The 20,412-nt window shown below is 39.4% G+C and overlaps 2 protein-coding genes across 3 annotated transcripts; both read right to left on the reverse strand.

Moving 5' to 3' along the window:
* Positions 1–1,005: 1,005 nt before the first annotated feature.
* Positions 1,006–8,939, reverse strand: LOC117830517 (hyaluronan-binding protein 2-like). Its single transcript, XM_034708666.1, has 14 exons — positions 8,874–8,939; positions 8,772–8,784; positions 8,416–8,454; positions 7,945–8,031; positions 7,750–7,860; positions 7,467–7,583; positions 6,939–7,055; positions 6,436–6,604; positions 5,363–5,454; positions 4,181–4,442; positions 3,949–4,091; positions 3,635–3,772; positions 1,407–1,552; positions 1,006–1,262 (listed from the first exon to the last, which is right to left on the reverse strand). Exons 1-14 carry the CDS (start codon positions 8,937–8,939, stop codon positions 1,107–1,109), a joined length of 1,656 nt encoding a protein of 551 aa, XP_034564557.1. The 3' UTR covers positions 1,006–1,106.
* Positions 8,940–10,917: 1,978 nt separating this feature from the next.
* Positions 10,918–18,751, reverse strand: LOC117830277 (hyaluronan-binding protein 2-like). Of its 2 annotated transcripts, XM_034708327.1 has the most exons (14): positions 18,511–18,751; positions 18,384–18,411; positions 18,205–18,303; positions 17,887–17,997; positions 16,292–16,408; positions 16,047–16,163; positions 15,771–15,942; positions 14,340–14,431; positions 14,007–14,250; positions 13,485–13,627; positions 13,226–13,363; positions 11,840–11,893; positions 11,430–11,575; positions 10,918–11,342 (listed from the first exon to the last, which is right to left on the reverse strand). In XM_034708327.1, the coding sequence occupies exons 1-14, from the start codon at positions 18,592–18,594 to the stop codon at positions 11,184–11,186; spliced, it is 1,704 nt and encodes a 567-aa protein (XP_034564218.1). In that variant the 5' UTR covers positions 18,595–18,751; the 3' UTR covers positions 10,918–11,183. The 2 variants fall into 2 exon arrangements, with proteins under 2 accessions (XP_034564218.1, XP_034564219.1); XM_034708328.1 differs by lacking the exon at positions 11,840–11,893.
* Between the last annotated feature and the right edge of the window lie 1,661 nt (positions 18,752–20,412).

Below are 20,412 nucleotides of genomic sequence, written 5' to 3' on the forward strand. Positions count from 1 at the left end.
CCAGATCTCAGCAGACTGTAAAAAGGTCACTTATGGCATTTTTCCATCGCAGGAACTTAACCCCGGAACTAGGGACTTTACCCCTGAACTACATGCGTTTCGACCAGAGGAACCAGGGTCTAAATTTAGTTCAGGGGTAGATAATCTCCCCCCTGAAAAGCCCCTGTTTGGGGGGTAGTACTTTTCAAAGGTCCTGGGACTTTCGGTGGTACGAAACGTAGTTTGTGGAGTTTACACAGTTGTTGAAACACAGAGGGACTTCCTGAGAATGCATACTAGTTTAGCTTTTTATTAAGATTTCAAAATATTATTTAATATACATTTTTTTCTCCATACGTCACTGGCCTGATTTGCACAATCTTCCCGGGACTTCAGCCCGCGCTCGAAACGCAGACAACAATGGGGGCAAAGGAACCTTTTAGTTCCGGGTAGTAGTTCTGGGGGCTAAAAGGCGCCGGAACTCTTGGTCGAAATGCATCAACTGCAAGTGGCTGTTTGTTGCGAGCGTACAGTGTCTTTTTCAATGGGGCTCGTTTGCATAGAAAGGGACAACTTTTTCTCCAAGTCAATGCTTAATGGCTCATTGAAATGCATGATAACAACTGGCTCAAAGAGACTATTTGCTCGGCAGTGCATTTTATGGAGCATTTAACCCTTTGTGCATGCTTTGTGAATTGGACAATGTCTTTCACAAAAGCTACGCAATCCCTTTGTGCATCAGTGTGTTTAGAAGTTCTGAGGCTGGATAGGAGAATACCACATGCCTCATGGTTATCAGTTGATTTTTTTATTGGTTGTATTATATAAGATAAGACACAGGCGAACCTTGTAGCAGCCATGTAAAAACATGCAGTCTTCTTAAGAAGTCTGCCAATATAGTGCACTTTGAGCAAGGCTCAGTGAGTAATCGTTTAGTCATAATGAAATGATATGTGCCCTCCATTTTGTCTGGCAGGTTCAGCTTTGTGAGTTTGTATCAGGTTCTATTTAAACTCAAAGCTGGGCTGGGAGTAAATGCTTGGTTTTATTGCTGATTGAATAAACAGTTTTTTCAAGGCAAACTAAGATTAAGCGTGTTTTCATTTCCATTTCTGTAGATTTTAGTTTTAGCTCATCTTGCTTTTAATCCAGTCAAGGAATGTGTGGACGTTGGCATAGACACCAGGCTTGTTCTTCATAGCACAGCCAATGCCCCAGCTCACCACACCACTGACATAGTGTGTGCCGTTCTGCTCACACACCAACGGTCCTCCTGAGTCGCCCTGTAGAGTCAGAAAGAGCAGGTTGAGAAACTTGTGTTTTAAGGATGAATGAATCTTGTGCATGTGGAACATTGTTATGGTTGGATCATTTTTCTAGTCCCATGTGAATGTATTGGATTTCCTCACATTAATAATCATACACACCTGGCAGGAGTCAGTGCCACCCCGCAAAACCCCAGCACAGAGCATGGTGTTGTCCAGCACAGGTCCATAAACCTCAGGACGACTGCATCTCTCTTGAGAAATCATGAACACTCGAGCGTTCAACAGCTGGGGGCTGTAATTTGTCCCTGAAAGGTGAAAGAGAACTTGAGATAAGAAAATAGACTGCAGTATGAAAAACAATGGGGAAAATATTAGTTTATTTTGGCTGAATTACCTTACCTGAAAGAGTTACCTTAAAGAATGTCAGCATTAAGCCAATACAAAATACAACATGTCCACTAAATTTTGAGAAAACAAGAACATACTTAATGGCATAAAGACTGACAAGTGCTGGTGTAGTGTGGCTGTTGTAAGCTTACTAGCTTGTTTAGCTCTACAACTAGTAACAGTTTTTACTGAAATGTGTGACTGGCGAAAACACTAAGACTTTTGACACTGATAATTATTGTTCTATTTCATAAAAAAAAAAAGTGATACTTTGCTACATATCATGAGAAAACTTTGCATTATTTTCCGGTATAGGGGAGAATGGGGTTGGTTGTCACACGGGTTGGTTGGCACACTTGTTATATCTCGCCACCAGAGGGCGCTGTCTCTCAAATTGGGGTATGGACATTTTCAGAACTAGGATCAGAGCTCACCTACATAGTCTTCTCTGGAATAAGACAGCTGAACTTGAGGTGAGAGGACTTTTTGTGTTTTTCATGTCAAATTGTAAATATTCAGCTCCTCAGTATTTTTCTTCTAGGCTTTTAAACGATGGGTTTATAACAAAACAAGTGTTACCCTTACAAAGTGTGAGGGGAAAGCTATAGTTTAGATTTGTATTAGCTAGCTAAGTAGTTGTTAGATGGTTGTTAGCCTTGATGCTCGCAAAAAAAATCCAGTTGGGGTTGGTCGTCACATTCTCTTTGGGGTTGGTTGTCACAGGTAAAAACCAACCCCTATGTTGGCAAAATCATGCATGGTGAAATTAGTTGGAGTGTGCAGACCCTATATTTGCCATCACTGTAACTCAGACAGTGACTGCATGTAGCCTAGTTGAGTCGGCCATTATTGTTAGGCCTATTTGTTTTGTTCTTTATGTTGTTATATAGGCTGGACTAAAGATGTGTTTCCTGTTCATGTTCCTTGCTCATTTTATGTTAAAATGCATTAATTAATGTAGGCCTATTACTTGTCAGTGCAATTAAACTTTCAAATTTAGTTCTGCCTTCTTGCCTTTTTAAATATTTTTCCCATTAAAATACCATTCTGACAACCAACCCCATAGTGTGTGACAACCATCCCCATGATGGGGTTGGTTGTCACAATGTGTCACAGTGTCTTTGATAGTTAATTGCCTCTTTGTTACAATGAGTTGGAAAATGAGAGGGATACACATTTCAAGCCAACACCTTGCGCTTCAATTTAATGTAGGAATGACTATTGAAAGATGTTTTGATGATAAGCAATCATCAAAACAGTAAAAAGTGTGACCACCAACCCCATTCTCCTGTACTAGATGTGTTTTAGAGATGAACGATAGATTGATTTGTGGTAATTGAATAATGACATCAGTGTTGCCTGAGTTTCACCTTATACTCAAACTTTGTAACAGAGAATCTATGTTACACAGTGGATGTGAGAGGGTTATACACAAGTTCATTACATCAGTCATCTCTGATGATGTCCCTTACAGCTGATTCAAAATGCTGATGCATGTCTACTGATTGGAAAGAAACAAGGAGCTCACATCATGCCTGTACTGGCTTCTCTTCACTGGCTTCCTGTCAGTATCAGGATTTAGTTTAAGATTTTGCTAGTTGTTTTTAAAAAAATTCACGGCCTGGCACAACCATACCTGTCTGAGCTGTGGTACTAACATGCTCCAGCTAGAGCACTAAAGTCAACACACCAGGGGCTTTTTGATGTTCCAAGATCCAGGTTGTACAGCACTTTGGTCAACTGAGGCTGTTGTAAATGAGCTATGAAAATAAACTTTGACTCAACGTTTTCTAAAGATGTAATCTTAGTTAGGGCTTTAAAATGTTGTACTTTGGCCAATGTTGATCCAATGATTTTGCAGCTTATCTCAAATCAGGGACTTCAGCCTTGTTCCATCAATTTGAACTCACCTGTTCCCACATATTTTGGAAATGCAACTAAGTCTACCACAATCATCAGTTTCTATGACGTGAAAGAAGTTTTGATAAAAAGTTAATTACATGCATCTGTAGCACCATATCCTGAGATCACACACTCCTTTCCAGGAGGGAAGTTCTCTTCTGGTAGACACGCTGCTCTCACAAAGCGCGTTTCTCTGGCACAGTTAGGGCCATCCATCGATTTGAGTTTGACTAGAGCTGCACAGGAATAAAGCACATGTGTTATTCAACATTAATCATTTGATTTGTAAATTAATCTATTCTTGGCCTTTAAACTATTATTAAAACTGCCAAGAATAATAGTTATAATATTGTCATTCCTGTTTATGCTCTACATAGATTACAAATGACTGTATTTCCTTAATGTTACAAACCAATGTCACTGTAAAAAGCCTCAGGAGATGGGTTGTAGTTCTCATGAACAAAGGTTTCTATCACTGGAATGGCCTGGTCCATCTCCTCTGGTTTGTTTAAGTTTACTCCTCCAATCGCCACTTGGTATTCATTTTCATTTGAACTGAAATGACAATAATAATATGAATTACACAGTTAAGCTGAAGAATAAAGATGGCTTTAAAAGGCATGAAAATAAAATATATGATTTACATGCAGTGTGCAGCAGTGAGAACCCAGCAGGAAGACAGAAGGATCCCACCACAGTCGTGTCTGAAATCCAATTGAGAGTTTCTGGGTCTCTTTTGTAGAGAAACCTGCCAGGGGTGAGCACCTGGGAAAGACTTGGTGCCTCCATAAATCCTGCCAGTGCGAACAGGTTGGGTACCCCAATCTATTTTACCACACTGAGAGAAAGAGGCTGGGCCTGGTGGTGGTTGGACTGGAGGCAGGGGTGGTGCTGGAGGGGCTGTAGCTGAGGAGTGAGAAAATGTGGGCATGAAGTACATATAGTATATACCTGCAGACCCAGCATCATGGGATTGGTGTATAGTGCTGTCATTGGTGCTGATGTCACTAGTACTATGTCTCGGTGTTACTGACTTTCAGCCCAATCAAAGTGATCTACAATGCACGGTCTATGGTGTATAGTGCAAAGTGAATTACTGCATTTCTGTGCATGTTACTAGTTAAGTGCTCAAAATCTGGGAGCTAAGTGAAGTTCAGAAACCAAGAGGTTTGATTAAGTCCCTTGATTATTCTAAGGTGTGTTTGGTGTTTATCATTGATCAAACCAATCAGAGTGTCTTCTCTCATTCCTATTGAGAGCGCAGTGCGCCTGCAGGCAGACGTGATACTATTTACACAGCAGCCCGTGCTAAAGCTGTTAATTGGTTATTATGTGTTGAAATTATTTTAAAAAAAGAAGTCAAACTATAACTTTTAATACTTATTTTAAATGTGTAAAATGTATTTTATAGCTTTCTTCTGAAGGACTTTGTTAAGCATTTTGCCATTAATAAAGTATCTTATTTGAACTGGAGCACAAAGAACAAGTACTTTAATGCTCTAATAATAATAATAATAATAATAATAATAATAATATAAAATACATGGTACTTAAGCATATAAAAATTCAGGCGTTATGATGTTCCTGACTTTGGCTTGAGAAAAACTTTCTCTCACTGGACTACTTAGAATTTTAATGATGACCCCTGGTATAAACAGCACTACATTTCTTCACTCATTTATCTATTTATAAGTATGTGCATGTATGTGCCTGTATGTGTGCGTGCGTGCGTGTGTGTGTGTGTGTGTGTGTGTGTGTGTGTGTGTGTGTGTGTGTGTGTGTGTGTGTGTGTGTGTGTGTGTGTATGTGTGTGTGTGTGTGATCACCTCCAGAGCACTTCTTGATATTGCAGTATTCCCAGTCCAGGCTGGAAGAACCTTTGACAAAACACCAAGGTCTATCATCCCCATCTGGATTCCTAAAATGTATATTACATAATAAAAATACTTCTCACAAAGAAAAAGAAGACAAAGCATGATTGAATAAGCTTATGTCGTTTAAAAATAGCTGAATTTGTTGTGTTGTACCAACAACACATATGGATCTGGTCAATGGCAAAAATGAAACGGTCGAGTTCCTGTTTACACTTATTTCAGAAATTGTTTAGTCCGCAAGACTGCTAATGCAGCAATGAGCGGGGACCTTTGCATGTTTGGATCCTCAAAACTGCCTTTTAATTGGCACACTTTGTCAAAGTCTGTTACTAGGCAGAAACCAATGGACCTCTGCACTGATGGTGTTCAGGCCCTGATCAAAACAGAACAAAATGTATACCATACAAAAATAAAACAGACACAAAATCACACACCGTAATAAATTTAGACCAGAGACTTGTATGAAATATTTCAGTAAATGATTATACTGTGCCTATCCATTGATTTCTATGGAGTGGGGTGGCCCCTTGGTGGGCCTGGAATGTATTGCAGGTGGGCTTAGAATATTGTAATGTGTATGTGGATCGATAATTTATCTGTACTGCATTGACGTCAGCCCAGTTTCATCTGAAGATGTTCTGGCTGTAGTAAAAAATATTGGTAAGTCAGCACCGAATTTTACCCACAAATATGTTACATTGTTGGATGATTAAAAGTTCTGATAAGACCCAGAATATTTTTTGATTTTAGATTAAAACTAGTGTGATGTTAACTTTTTTGAACTCATGGAAATTTGGAATCCAAAAACAGGCTAGACCTACAGGTCTCTTCTTTTTTTTTTTTTACTTCAGAGTCCTTCATGGCTAATATTCCCCTTCTCCATCTCTGGGTGCACAAAGAACTACCCAATTCTTCACCTGTATGGACAATTATTTTCCACAAACTTGTAGTAAACTAAATAAATGAAATGTACCTTTAAATTAAAAAAAGAAGCCATTACATTTAGAAAAAATGTTTGCCTCTACCTGCAGAGGTTGCTTTCCAGCCCAGTAAAGTCTGAGTATGAGGCGAAAGGATCGTCCCCAGCTGCTAGAATGGAGTATGAGTTCCAGTCCATACATTCCCTCCCGTCTTCTGTCTCAGTGACATTACCTCTATATGACTCCCCATTCCCCTCATAGCAGTCAGTAGGTACTAGGAGAGAAGATTAAAAGTGAACACAAAATCTCAATAAAATACTGTAACACTTAAAGGCACACTTTTTTTTAATCATTATTACTTTAGCATTGGAACTGAAAACAACACTGACAATGAGAAAAAAACATACTGAGGACTCATGTAATAGATCAATATGTGATGTTTGGTTTGTTTGTTTTTGTCTCTATGAACTTTGGAAGTGTGTGTGTGTGTGTGTGTGTGTGTGTGTGTGTGTGTGTGTGTGTGTGTGTGTGTGTGTGTGTTTGTGTGTGTGTGTGTGTTTTTTTTTTATGTATGACTTGGCTGAGTCTGTCTTTTAGAAAGTCCCTACCATTTTGGCAGAACTTCCCAGTGAATCCAGTAGGGCAAGCACAGCCAAAACGTTTGTTCCCTTTCATACAGGATCCTCCATTCTGGCAGGGATTGGGTTCACAAGGGGATGATGGCACTGATACAAGAAGAAACAAACAATTTAAAGGTGAATCATTGCAGGACTGTGGAAAAAGACAACAATTTTGGCCACCCCAGTTTAGTTGCATTCAGAGTCATCCCATTTACAGTTAATCCCAATCATAACCAATGATGTTCCTTCACAGACATGGCTTCAATACTGAAAATTAATGAGACAGAGTAGCAGATTCTACAAGGGGTTGGTGGGCTCACAGTGTCACTTAAAGTCAACATCTGTCAAACACAATAACTTTAAAGTTGTAATTATTCTATTTATGTGCAAATATGTATCCCTAGTCTGGAAGATGTTTTATTTAACCAGAACAAATCACTTAATAAATTGTCTTGTTCAGACTGACAAAAAGAAAATATTTAAAATCTTGTAAAAGACGGGCTTTGGAGTACTCACATGCTTTGCAGTCAGGGCCACTGTACGGTGGTTTACACTTGCACTCATAATATGGAGCTTGATTTAACTTGACACAATCACCATGGCCACATTTGACATTTTCACAAATATTTCTCACTGAATATTAAAACCAAACAAACAAACAAAAAAGTTAGTCACCAGGATGAGGAATAGCAACATGCCATTATAACCATGAAAGTTTCATAACTAATCAAAAAGAATGAAAAGCCTAACAGCGAAAAAGTGCTCCGTAAAATCATGACATGAGGTTGGGTAGTCTCACCTTTCTGACACCTCTTGCCCATATAAGGCTCAGGACAAAAGCAGACGAATTGTCCAGCAGTTTCAGCCTGGCAAGACGCCCCATTGAAGCAAGGGTTAGGATCACAAACGCCTAGAAATGTAGAGATAAAGAATCAGGTGACATGCTTGAAGGTAAATATGTATAAAATGTGCAGAGTTTTTCAGGGATACTCACTTGAATCATCAATGAGGTCAAACAACCAATCATCTGTATCTAATGCATGGTTTGGGGCATCAGTGGCGTCAAATCCATAATCTATGTCTGTGAGAAACAGAGATCTGTAAATCATTGGAGTTTAGTATCAGACAGAACAGTTTACCGACTTTTTGTCTGAATGATTCATAAATTTAAATGTTAAATCACATCATGGGCTGATAAAAAAAGGGGCAAAAAGATATGACAACAAGCTGTTAAAGCCACTTACTGAATCAAATTAGTTATTAACACCTTTTAAAACATAGTGATTTACAGTAAGAGTTCATACAAGGGTAAAGAAAACTAACAGATCAAAGTACAGGAAGAGATCAGAGAAGTAATAAAATTGCAAGAAAAGATGGAAACAGTTCTGAAAATTAAGAAAAAAATTGTCATTCACAATTTGGCTCTCCTAAAAACCTAAATATCATACTTTTAAATTAACCTTACCTCTTTTACTGCAATGGTACAGTTTATCTCCTATGTAAACTTGATTATGGGAAATAAGATGATGTTCACCGTTAAGGATTAGTATTACTGATTGTCTCTTATCTAACATGAAACATGTCTGTGACCATACATTTAGGTGGATTACATTCTGTGTTTCATTTTTTGAGGAGGTGTAATTTTTGTGTTTCAAGAATTAACATGTAGCAAAGTAGCTAAATGACAATTACATGACACATCCCGAATAAGAAAGTAATTAGATGAACTACAACTTTTTGCAGTTATTGTAATTTAAATCAAAAAGTTGAAATCTGAAGAAGTTAATCACCACATATGTCAATAATAGGAAAGATTCTTACACAAGATGTCGTCCTGAAATGACAAAAAATCACAGTAGAGAAATGAATAGGCTTTATTTTTCTCAAAATGATGCATGATTTATCAATAAAGCAGTAACTTACATTGGCCTCATTTCGCTGAACACCTAGCAAACACAGGCCAATGAGCAGCGTCCCTGCAGCCAGCATGGTGCCGTGTGTAACTGTCTGCACGGTGTACAGAGCTGAAGATCCAGTGATTGACTTTAATAACCAGAGCTACCTGAATTCAACTCCTCCGTCACCGCTGTGAATCACTCGCATGCTGCATTGATTGTGTGGGAGTTTGAGAACATTAGTCTACGGTGCACTGTAGACGTGTTTATTTAACCCTTTTCTTACCTTGCTCTAAACTCAATGTCCGCAGATTTTACATACCGAACCCAAGGGTCTAATGTAACTTCTGCTGCCACCCGACCAGTGGTGGACAAAGTACACAGCTTCATTACTTAAATGTGTCTCTCCCTCCAGCTAGTTCCTTCTTGCATTGATGGCGCACAGCCCTCCACCTCCCCATCTCCACCTGGTCTCTGCAAGTCTTCAGTTTCTGGGATTCATCAACCATCACCACCAGAGTCTGGACTCTAGGGGGATTTCTTCTGCTGCCAAATTCACACATCCTACACTCACAAAATTACCCCCATAGAGTCCTTATGCTAAAGATTTCTGTCAAAGTTTCATTATTCATTTAGTTGTAATAAATAACATTTAATCTTCAAACTGTGTCTCTCCTGATTGAAATGAGAGCAATAAAAATGGAGGGAAACACACAAGGGCAAGAAATAAAACTAAACCAGACACAGAGGGATCAAGAACTACAAAATAAAACAGGAAACACGATAGACTAGAGAGACACAAGGAATAAAAACCCAAGACAAGGTACCAAAAGACACAAGGAGGACTTAAGAAACTTACAAAATAAACTGGAAATCTAAGAAAGATAACAACAAAGAAACTACAACACAAATCAAAAGAAACTCATGACAGATATAACGTGAGGCTATGAGATTATTTAGTTGTTGCAACAACAAAATTACATGTGGCAAGGCAAGGCAAGGCAAGGCAAGGCAAGGCAAGGCAAGGCAAGGCAAGGCAAGGCAAGGCAAGGCAAGGCAAGGCAAGGCAAGGCAAGGCAAGGCAAGGCAAGGCAACTTTATTTGTATAGCGCATTTCATACAGGAGGGCAACTCAGTGTGCTTTACATTAAAAAATTAAAAGCATTGGAAAGCATAAAAGAACACAATTAAAATGACAAATATAATAACACAGAAAAGAAAAGGAAAATTGGAAATATGTTAAAAATGTCTGCTGCTCTGACACCATGGAAGAGTGGTGTCATTCCCACATAGTCCATTCACTTCCACATTAACTTCTATCTGATGCATCTTTGTTTCCAGCACAGCAATTTTCTGAAGGATCTTCTGAAAATCGTCCACAGTGAAAGGAGGCATTTTGGTTCCAGTTAGCTTCGTTGCTAACAGGCTTTGGCTGATCGGCAGGCCACGTTTGCAGTTGTGATAAAATGTCGAGATAAGGCAGTAGTTTACTTTGTCGACAATAAATTATAGTCCCAGTGGTTTCCAAGTATCCTTGTGTCACTGCTTGTAGTCTCTCAGTGAAGAAAAAATAATTAAAATGAAAAGAATGCAAGCATAAGCAAGAGCAAGCAAAAAAGCATCTGCACTCCTCAAGAGCAGGAACTTCAAATAATAAGTGTGGCCATGAGATAATGAAGTTGTGGCCACATGATAATTATGTTGCAGCCAGAAGTTACTAGCATGAAGCCACAAGATTATCAAGTCAGTGCAAGGGGAAAACTAAGTTGTGGCCACAAGATCGCAACACGTGGACTAGAAAGTTAAGTGTAGCCACAAGGCAATCAATTCACATGTCATAGTTGGCTGTTGACAATTAATACGATAAACAAAAAGAATTAGAAATAATTGTAGGAAATTTCACAAACACACAGCCAAACATAATCAGATGAGAAGCTTTAAGTTGTGGATTAAATTAGAAAAAAATGAAAACCTGAAACAGCAAGAGGTGTTTGTAAAATTTGATTTAGTGGTACTCCGTCTGAAAAGTTTGGAAACTTCTGGCTTTAAGGACTCACTCAGAACACGTAATGTACATTTTGTATGATCTTTATTGTGATGCTGCAAGTACGCAAACGCAAACTGGGACCTAAAAGTCCTTTACACTGTGAAATTGGTGCAATTATACAAAAATGAGGTATCCATTGACAATTACATAAAAGAGGTAATATGTTATCTTGATAAGGAGTGACACATTTTTGATCTGAACTCATTTTTACAAAGGAAAGTGAGTAAAGCCCTTTACACAGTTTGCATGTCTGCCCTTCATATTCACAGTACAGTACGGCGCCATGCATCTTTAACTGAGCAAATGATAAGCGATCCAGTCAATAAATCTGACCACGTTGGCGTAAACACCAGGCTTGTATTTTTTGCCGCAGCCATCTCCCCAGCTCACAACACCCACAATGTAGTGTGTCCCGTTACGCTCACACACAAGGGGGCCGCCAGAGTCACCCTGCAGGGAGAGAAGAGAGAGGAGGTAACAACAGGATCTCTTGTTTTACCCTCATGTATAAAGGAAAAAGTGATGTGTCTCACATACCTGGCAGGAGTCGACACCTCCTTTCATGTTTCCTGCACAGAACATGCTATCGTCCAGAGAGTTTCCGTAAACATGCGGGGCTTTGCATTTGTCCTGGGGGATCAGGAGGACACGAGCATCGAGCAGCTGGTTGGTACCATACCTCTCTGAGACAGAAGGAGCGCAGCATCAGTAAGTTCAATAGTCTTGGTTGACAGCTTTCAGTAAAAATTTCAGTCACGTCTCAATGTTTATGATTCAAATCAAACAGCTTACAGAAATACACAACTTTACTTCTTTATCATTATCTTGTATTTTCTGTCAAAATGTATAATATTTACATTAATGTGAAACTGTTTAGATCAATGTTTAGTGGCTCTGTGGAGAAGAACAAAAATTTACATGTCACAGTTTGAAAGGAAAGTAGTTACCCTGTTTTCCGATGTAAATGCGTGCTAAAGGTGAATCTGATGAATATCCATGAGCTGCCAAAGTTCAAAACACTCATAAATGGGCTGAACTTTTAGTTTTATGTTATTGAGACTAGATATTCTACATAAATCAGATCTGCTTAATTATTTTTAACTGGGGCTGTCAGCAATTACATTTTTTTTAAATTACAATTAAATGCTGAATTTCAACAGTAAATCTCTATTAATCATACTTCTAATCACGTCTAAATGTATTTTATTTTGCATTTCAAAAAAGTTTTAAATTTCGCATTAACAATCTATAGCAATTCTTATTAGTGTCTTGGTTATCAAATCAGTCAAGGAAATGCACTTTACGCTCTAGACTTTTAGATGTGATTTTTAAAAAATGCTGTACTACTACACCACTGTGCTCTGAAACCATGACTGAGAGGTCGGAGTGTGATGGGCAAAATACAGACATGATAGTATGTTGTTCTTGCTCTGATTTAAAGCTAGAAACATTCACACATACCAGACCTCCTGTGATTTGCATATTGTTATCTGCTCCCATGGCTGAGGAGCAGACCATAAGGTGAGAAGTCAGGAAGGTGACCAGGAAGCAAGAGGTCTTAAAACGCTCTCTTATTTGTCTTACAGTTCTTTGAAGATGTTTAATGATGTGTTAATCTTATTCTCTGAAGAGAATAAGTAACGTGTTGTATCTTCACTCTAGGTCAGTTGAGCAGACCTTGTCTCGGTGGTTAGATAACTCTGCCAGCTGACCGCTTTGCAAAGCTCACTGAAGGCCGGAATAAAGCTCACAAACCGTTGTTGTTTGAGTCTATCATTTTCAGATTTCCACCACAGGAGACAGCTTCAAAGTGTTCCATCCACAGGTCTGTGGCGATTCACACACTCTGAAGTAGTGCTCTGCTGTGATTTGGGATGTGGCTGCCTGCTGACATCAGTCTGATTAGCTGCACCTGTGTGCTTAGCTCATGGGTGGCAGCTCAAACTTGAAGTACTTTGGTGATATTTTAATTCCATTTAACACAAACTCCATATTACCTTTGACTTGTCAACTGAGCTGTCATAAAGAGAGTTCTTAAAGTGAAATGTGCTATTCAATAGAGCAGTGGTATCGTAATTTTCCACCACAGTGGCAGCAGGAAGCAGGAGGCTCTGAAGCAGCTTAACTACAGTGTGCCAAAAAGGACAAAAAAAGGCACGATTTAAAAGAAATCAATTTCAAACCTTAACTGCATCGTGATTAACGCATTGATGCTGACAGCCCTACTTTTAACTGAGTACATATTAGTTACCCTTTTAACTCATGTTGATCGTTATGTTATCAAATGATGTTATACAGCCTGTATATGAGAGTATAGTTTGGAAGATGCTTACGCGTTTCGGTCACGCCCCATCCTGAGATCACACACTCTGTCCCGCTATCAAATCTCATGTTGGGGAGGCATGCTGTCTTTACAAAGCGTGTTTCTTTAGCACAGTATGGATTGTCTGTGACTTTCAGCTGAAGCAGGGCTGCACAGGAGACACACAAAGCAAAGAACACATGTAAGGGTGAATCAGCGCATTTAGTTTAGAAATTTAGAAATTCATGCTTTTAAATTCCAACATCTGACAGGTTTTGTTTACATCTTACCAACATCATTATGGAGAGCAAACGGGCTCTCCTTGTATCCCTCGTGCACAATGGCTTTCACCACAGGGATGACCTGATCGTATGCTTCATCTTTCTCTATGTCCACTCCGCCCAGCACCACCTGCATTTCCACTCCCTTTTTACTGTAGAGCATGAAATAATCATCATTTACTTATTCATGTTTTAATCAGTGGAAAACACAAGGAGGGAGAGATCTTATCCACGACAGTGCCAAGTTACAGACAGAAATAGAGAAGATACAGATAATATTATCAAAGAAGGCAGTGGGGAAACACATGGAGGTGTTATGATAATAAAAGATAAAGATGCCAGAACTGACATCTACAAAGGTCAAATAGCCGACAAAAAAGGATGAAAAAAAACATCTTATGTGCAAATTTTGGGAACCTGCAGAGTGAGCCATGTCTGAAAGTGTGTAACAGTGTTTTTTTCTTACATCAGTGAGATGTCCATTAAAAATCTAAATCAAACAGTGCAGAAACTATAGATAATGTATCTTACATGCAGTGTGCAGCAGTAAGCACCCAGCAGGACTCCAGAAGGATGCCTCCACAGATGTGGTGGAAGGGCCCTGAGGAACCTGCTGTTCTAGTCTGCAGGGACGCCTGCCAGGGATGAGCTCCAGGAAGAGACTTCTTCCCTCCGAAGATCCTCGACGACCGGCCGGGCTGTGGAATCCCGCACTGGGAGAACTGGGCAGCTGGAGTTGTATCTGTTTCATGGATGGTTGGTACGGTGGGTGGAGCTTGAAGGAAGTGAAAATTAAAATGAGTGAATAGGAGTTGGGAAAGCCAGAATAGTAATCTTTCTAGAGGGATATTTTGTGTGTCTTACCTGTAGAACATGTTCTAACTTTACAGTAGTTCCACTTCAGTTTGTCGTCCTTTTTAATAAAGCACCATGGCTGATCTTCCCCATCTGGGTTCCTTGAACAGACAAACATTCAAAAATATATACAGTGTCTCACAAAAGTGAGTACACCCCTCACATTTCTTCTAAAGATGATGCACAAGAAAGCCTGCAAACAGTTTGCTAAAGACAGCAGACTAAGGACATGGATTACTGGAACCATGTCTTGTGGTCTGATGAGACCAAGATAAACCCTTTTGGTTCAGAAGGTGTTAAGCGTGTGTGGTGGTAACCAGGTGAGGAGTACAAAGACAAGTGTGTCTTGCCTACAGTCAAGCATGGTGGTGGGAGTGTCATGGTCTGGGGCTGCATGAGTCCTGCACTGGGGAGCTACAGTTCATTGAGGGAACCATGAATGCCAACATGTACTGTGACATACTGAAGCAGAGCATGATCCCCTCCCTTCGGAAACTGGGCCACTGGGCAGTATTCCAACATGATATCGACCCCAAACACACCTCCAAGATGGCCACTGCCTTGCTAAAGAAGCTGAGGGTAAAGGTGATGGAGTGGCCAAGCATGTCTCCAGACCTAAACCCAATTGAGCATCTGTGGGGCATCCTCAAACGGAGGGTGGAGGAGCACAAGGTCTCTAACATCCACCAGCTCCGTGATGTCGTCATGGAGGAGTGGAAGAGGATTCCAGTGGCAGCCTGTGAAGCTCTGGTGAACTCCATGCCCAAGAGGGTTAAGGCAGTGCTAGAAAATAATGGTGGCCACACAAAATATTGACACTTTGGGCCCAATTTGGATATTTTCACTTAGGGGTGTACTCACTTTTGTTGCCGGTGGTTTAGACATTAATGGCTGTGTGTTGAGTTATTTTGAGCGGACAGTAAATTTACACTGTTATACAAGCTGTACACTGACTACTTTACATTATATCAAAGTGTCATTTCTTCAGTGTTGTCCCATGAAAATATATAATTAAATATTTACAGAAATGCAAGGGGTGTACTCACTTTTGTGAGATACTGTTTATAATCAATCCCCTAGGGTTGCATTTTACATATATTTCATTATGAAGCTACAAAACTCATTAGCAAGTTTTATCTCACAACCTGGCAACCCAAAAACGACCTACAAAGCACCCACAAAGTGTTATAAAGTTTTACTGACTCAATCTCAATGTAATAACATGCATACAGGCTTAAATAAATAAATACATGGAAAAATCTGGCACCTAAAAAACATTTTGCAAGTGTGTATGGTGTAACTGAGACTAAAGTTTCACACAAACATACAAAACACAGCTTTGTTTGAGTACACAGTACAAACTTCACATGGACTGTAACCAAACAAGAACACAACATTAAAAGTAAACACATGCAATATTTACACAAGATACCCTCTTACCTGCAAAAATTGTGTGGTCCAATTCCATCAAAGCCTGCGTACTCTCTGAAAGGATCTCCACCTTTCTGTTGGATGAAATAAGAGTTCCAGTCCAAACACTCCTCTCCTTCCACCGTCACGCTCACCATGCCGCGGTATGACTCCCCGTCCCCCTCGTAACAGTCATTTGGTCCTGGGGATTGTTTCAAGTAAGCCAAGTAGTATGATCCCTCTCAGAGGAGAACAGACAGATTTAAGGTACTTTTATGTTCAGGCCAGTGAGAGATTTGTATTTACCAACTTCACAGAAGCTCCCACTGTATCCCCCAGGACAAGAACACTGGAAGGATGAGCGTTTGGGACCTTTCAGGCAAGAGCCTCCATTCTGACAAGGGTTGGGTCTGCAGGGAGTAGCTGTATGCAAATAAAAATAATAGTATATGATATGCAATGGATTTTTTGTTTTTATTATATATGAGAAAGCAAATTGAGACAGACCGAAAAATGAAAGAAGAAATGCAATAAATTCTCTAAACACAGACCTTTCCTGCAGTTGGGTGGACTGTATGGAGGCTTGCACTTGCACTCGTAGAACGGAGCAGTAGATGTGACAACACAGCTCCCATGTCCACAGTTTACATTCTTGCAAACATCTTTCACTGAAAAACATATTCATTGTCATAATAATATAACAGCTATATTTATATAGCTCTTTAAAAAAACAGTTACTACGTGCTTTACATACAGGAGGGAATGCACAAGTAAAAAACACAAAGTACAGACAGGCAGATCATTTTTTTAGGAGGATCCTGGTTTTAGCTATTCCATCCATCCATTATCTTGACCGCTTATCCCGTTAGGGGTCACGGGGGGCTGGAGCCTATCCCAGCTGGCTTCGGGCGGGGTTTTAGCTATTAATTGAGATATAATTTTTTGGTAAATGCAGAGCTGAGCTTTGCCAAACAAGTACACTCCCTTCTAATTTGAGTGTCAATGGCAAAATATGTAATTCCAGCAGTATTAGAACAGGGGTTCTCAAACTTTTTGGAGCCCAGGGACCCCTTACAGGTGAGAAAATGTTCCAAGGACCCCCTCATAATTGTAACATAGATTAAGCACATGCTTAATTTGCACTCATAGTTGCCCTTGGAACGATTTGTATTGTAAAACTTATCAATCTAAATACTTCAGACCTGTTCCATAGTGATACACAGAAAACACTTAAATTTGAATCAAGTAAATACCACTTGTATACTTTAAATCAGAGGGTTATTTCATTCCTTGTGGACTCATCGTGACAGCATTTAAACTTTTCAAGTAATTGATAATAAAAGCTTTCAGAAAATAAACAGTAGCAAGACTCACATATCCCTTCAAGCCACTAAATGGTATCATAACAATGGGATATATGCTGTTTTTAATGACACAGCACAATTTTATAATTTATTAGAAATGTATTCAAATTATTTCACGGACCCCCATGCTATGGTACACAGACCCCCAGGGGTCCCAGGACCCCACTTTGGCAACCATTGTATTAGAAGAAAAATAAATACTGACTTTTCAACCGTTTTAATTATGGTCTTGTTTTGGACGGTAATGTCATTGCTCCTTTTGTTTTATGTTACATGCCTGGTATTTGATTTATTAAATTAAACTATTAAAGAGAAACAATTGGTTATTTATCCCTCTAGTAATTATATATTTTTAATATATTTTATTATTTTATTTTGTTTATCAGATTTTATCATTATTAATGTTATACCATTATGTATTTCTATTGGTGCTGTTTTTGTACTGTGTAATCTGTGTACATCCTTTTCAAGATGTTTATGTATTTGAAGATGTTCAATAAAAATATACATAAATAAATTGTGTCCATGATGTGTTTTTGTTAACTAACACTAGAGGGCGCTCTACCCAAATCCCTGTGTCTACCCTAAAGCACTGAAACCGGAATTCAGTTGTTACATATGGTTGACAATGGATATAAGAGTATAAGAGTTTCAAGTAGACCCTCTCCGGTGTATCTGATTTACCCTAAGTGGATAGGATACATACTGACAAGGACACATTATGTAGTTGGTATTGTAAGGAGAGGATCCTCTATTTGGAGAGAGTTAGGCACTCTTCTTACCTGTCTGGCACTTCTTTCCAGTGTAAGGCTCAGGACAAACACATATGAAGCTTCCACCATAGTAGGTGTCACAGTTTCCTCCGTTTAAACATGGGTTTGGATCACATTGATCTAAAAGAGTGCAGAATCAGTTTTCTCAAGGTAAAAACATCACATGCTGTTTATCTCAAACATTTGGAGAAATCAGTGAGGAGCAGAGTGCAATGGATTGGCTCTATATCAGTGGGGGTCTTGATCAATGCATTTTTAGACAGAGGAGTTTATTAAGACACCCTTCTATTTGCTCATATTTGAGGAAGAATGCAAGAGCTCATTTACCTGTGACATCCATGAGTTCATACAACCAGTCATCGAAACTATCCAGATTTGATTCTTCTCGGGGGATTTCGGTGGGAAAATCATAATAATATTCATATTCTGTGAGGAGAAGCAAAGCATTTTAGCATTTCAGTCTTGTTGAGTTTAAGTAAGTGGGAGTCAATTTAACATATTTTTACCTCCAGTGTCGTCTGTTTCCGTGATCATCTGCAATATAATCAAAATACATGAAATTGTTATAACTTCTATGTTCTTTACATGTAAAACGAATGCAGATTACATGTTACACACAATGTGCATACTTACAAATAAGTCCTGCCCGAAGGCAGAGAGTGCACACAGCTCTATGAGTAAAGCTAGAAAGCAGCTGATCCTGTAGACTCCAGCCATGATGAGACCATGCAGGGAAAGTGTCTGGTTTAATTCTGCACATACAGTCCTATATAACCCCTCTCAAACGTAAGGACCCCCTGACACTCTGCTTACCTGTTAATCATTGGTACTCTTCATTGATTTGACAGGAGCTACATGTGATCCAACACATGTTTGCCCTATGTGGTGCTGAGATGCCAAAATATTTCAAAGATTTTTTTTAAGAATTGTAAGATCTATACCAACCTTCACAAGATGCTCCGTGTGCAGGCAGCTGACTGCTCGACCAATATTCCCCTTTAAAAGAAAATGCAGAATCATATCCTAATATTACGACTCTTTTTCTCTGAACTTTCAGACTGTATTATCACAAACAACGAACTTAATCTTGTAAATTTACAAGTTGTAATATTACAACTTCATAAATATATGACTTGTACAGTGGCCCTGAAGTGCAAATCACAACGGCAAAACAGAAACGACAACGGCCACTCAGCAAACGTTTCTGTTTTGTCGTTGTGTTTTCTGATTTGGATTTAATGTTTTCAGATTTGCAGTTGTGTTTTCTGATTTGTCATTGTGTTTTCTGTGTTGCACTTCAGGGCCACTGTAGGCTTACCTTTCTATTACGACTTCATTTTCTTATATTACATCTTTTTTCTTAAAATTTCATTCCTCCTGAAAGAGTCTCTAACCCTCCGTCGTATAAAAGCATAGACTGTAAAAAATATGGATGTAGTATCCGTGACGTCACCCATCTGTTTCTGAAGAGCTGTTTTGAGACCAATCGGCTGCGGCAGCCATATTGCTTCTGTCGAGCCAGTGTGACGTAAAGAGGCGGGCTTTGAGCCTCCTAGCCAACAGCTGCAGTGTTCCCACAGGCAGCTGTGCCTCTCATTGGAAGACTGGTAATCTCAATATCTTCGAAACTGCCGAATTAGAAAAAAATTCACCCCCCTCACAGTGAGAGGACATCGAGAAATAAGCTATTCAGACTACACTCGTCTTTTGTACCAGGCTGTAAACATGTTTATTAATGCTGCAAATATCGTCTTTTCCCCATTCATGCGTATGTGACTTCCGGTACTTCCGGAGCCAGCCTCAAGCGGATCCTAGATGAACTGCAGCTTTTAACACTTCTGCATTGGACTCATATTTTTAGACCGGAGGTTGCCGCTTGTATAAAAGGCGCTGTGTGCTATTGTCTTTTCTCAATGAGTTGGCCAACAATTCAATTAAAAGCCGTGGCTAACAGAGGTAACCACTAGGGGTGCAACGATACTCAAAATCCACGGTTTGGTTCGGTTCGATACGTTTTTGTCACGGTTCGATACGTTTTCGATACAGAAAAAGAGAAATTTCCATGATTTTTTTTTTACTTGTAGTTTATTGAAATTTCCAACATTTGTTTCAGCGCAAAAGCAGCTTTTAAATTAAATTAAATGTATCAGGGGCACATGTTCTGCTGTGCATGGGGCGGTTGTGTGTGTGTGTGTGTGTGTGTGTGTGTGTCTGTCTGTCTGTCTGTCTGTCTGTCTGTCTGTCTGTCTGTCTGTCTGTCTGTCTGTCTGTCTGCGTGCGATCGAACGGTTCGATACAGATACACGTATTGTTGCACCCCTAGTAACCACGGCACGTTAATTGCAGATGCATCTTGCAAACCAAGCTAGCATTACAGTCAGTGGTGTGCGCTAGCTTAGTTAGCAAGATAGTATTTTTATGCTAGTGGTCTTGTTTGCTTCAGCTGGTCAAAGGCAACTTTTTAAATTTTAAGGTTTCAAAACCAGTTAAAAACGTATCAAAAGGGGCTTCAAGGAAAACATAATAATAACCAAA

Source organism: Notolabrus celidotus, chromosome 18, assembly GCF_009762535.1.
Source record: "Notolabrus celidotus isolate fNotCel1 chromosome 18, fNotCel1.pri, whole genome shotgun sequence".
NCBI lineage: Eukaryota > Metazoa > Chordata > Actinopteri > Labriformes > Labridae > Notolabrus > Notolabrus celidotus.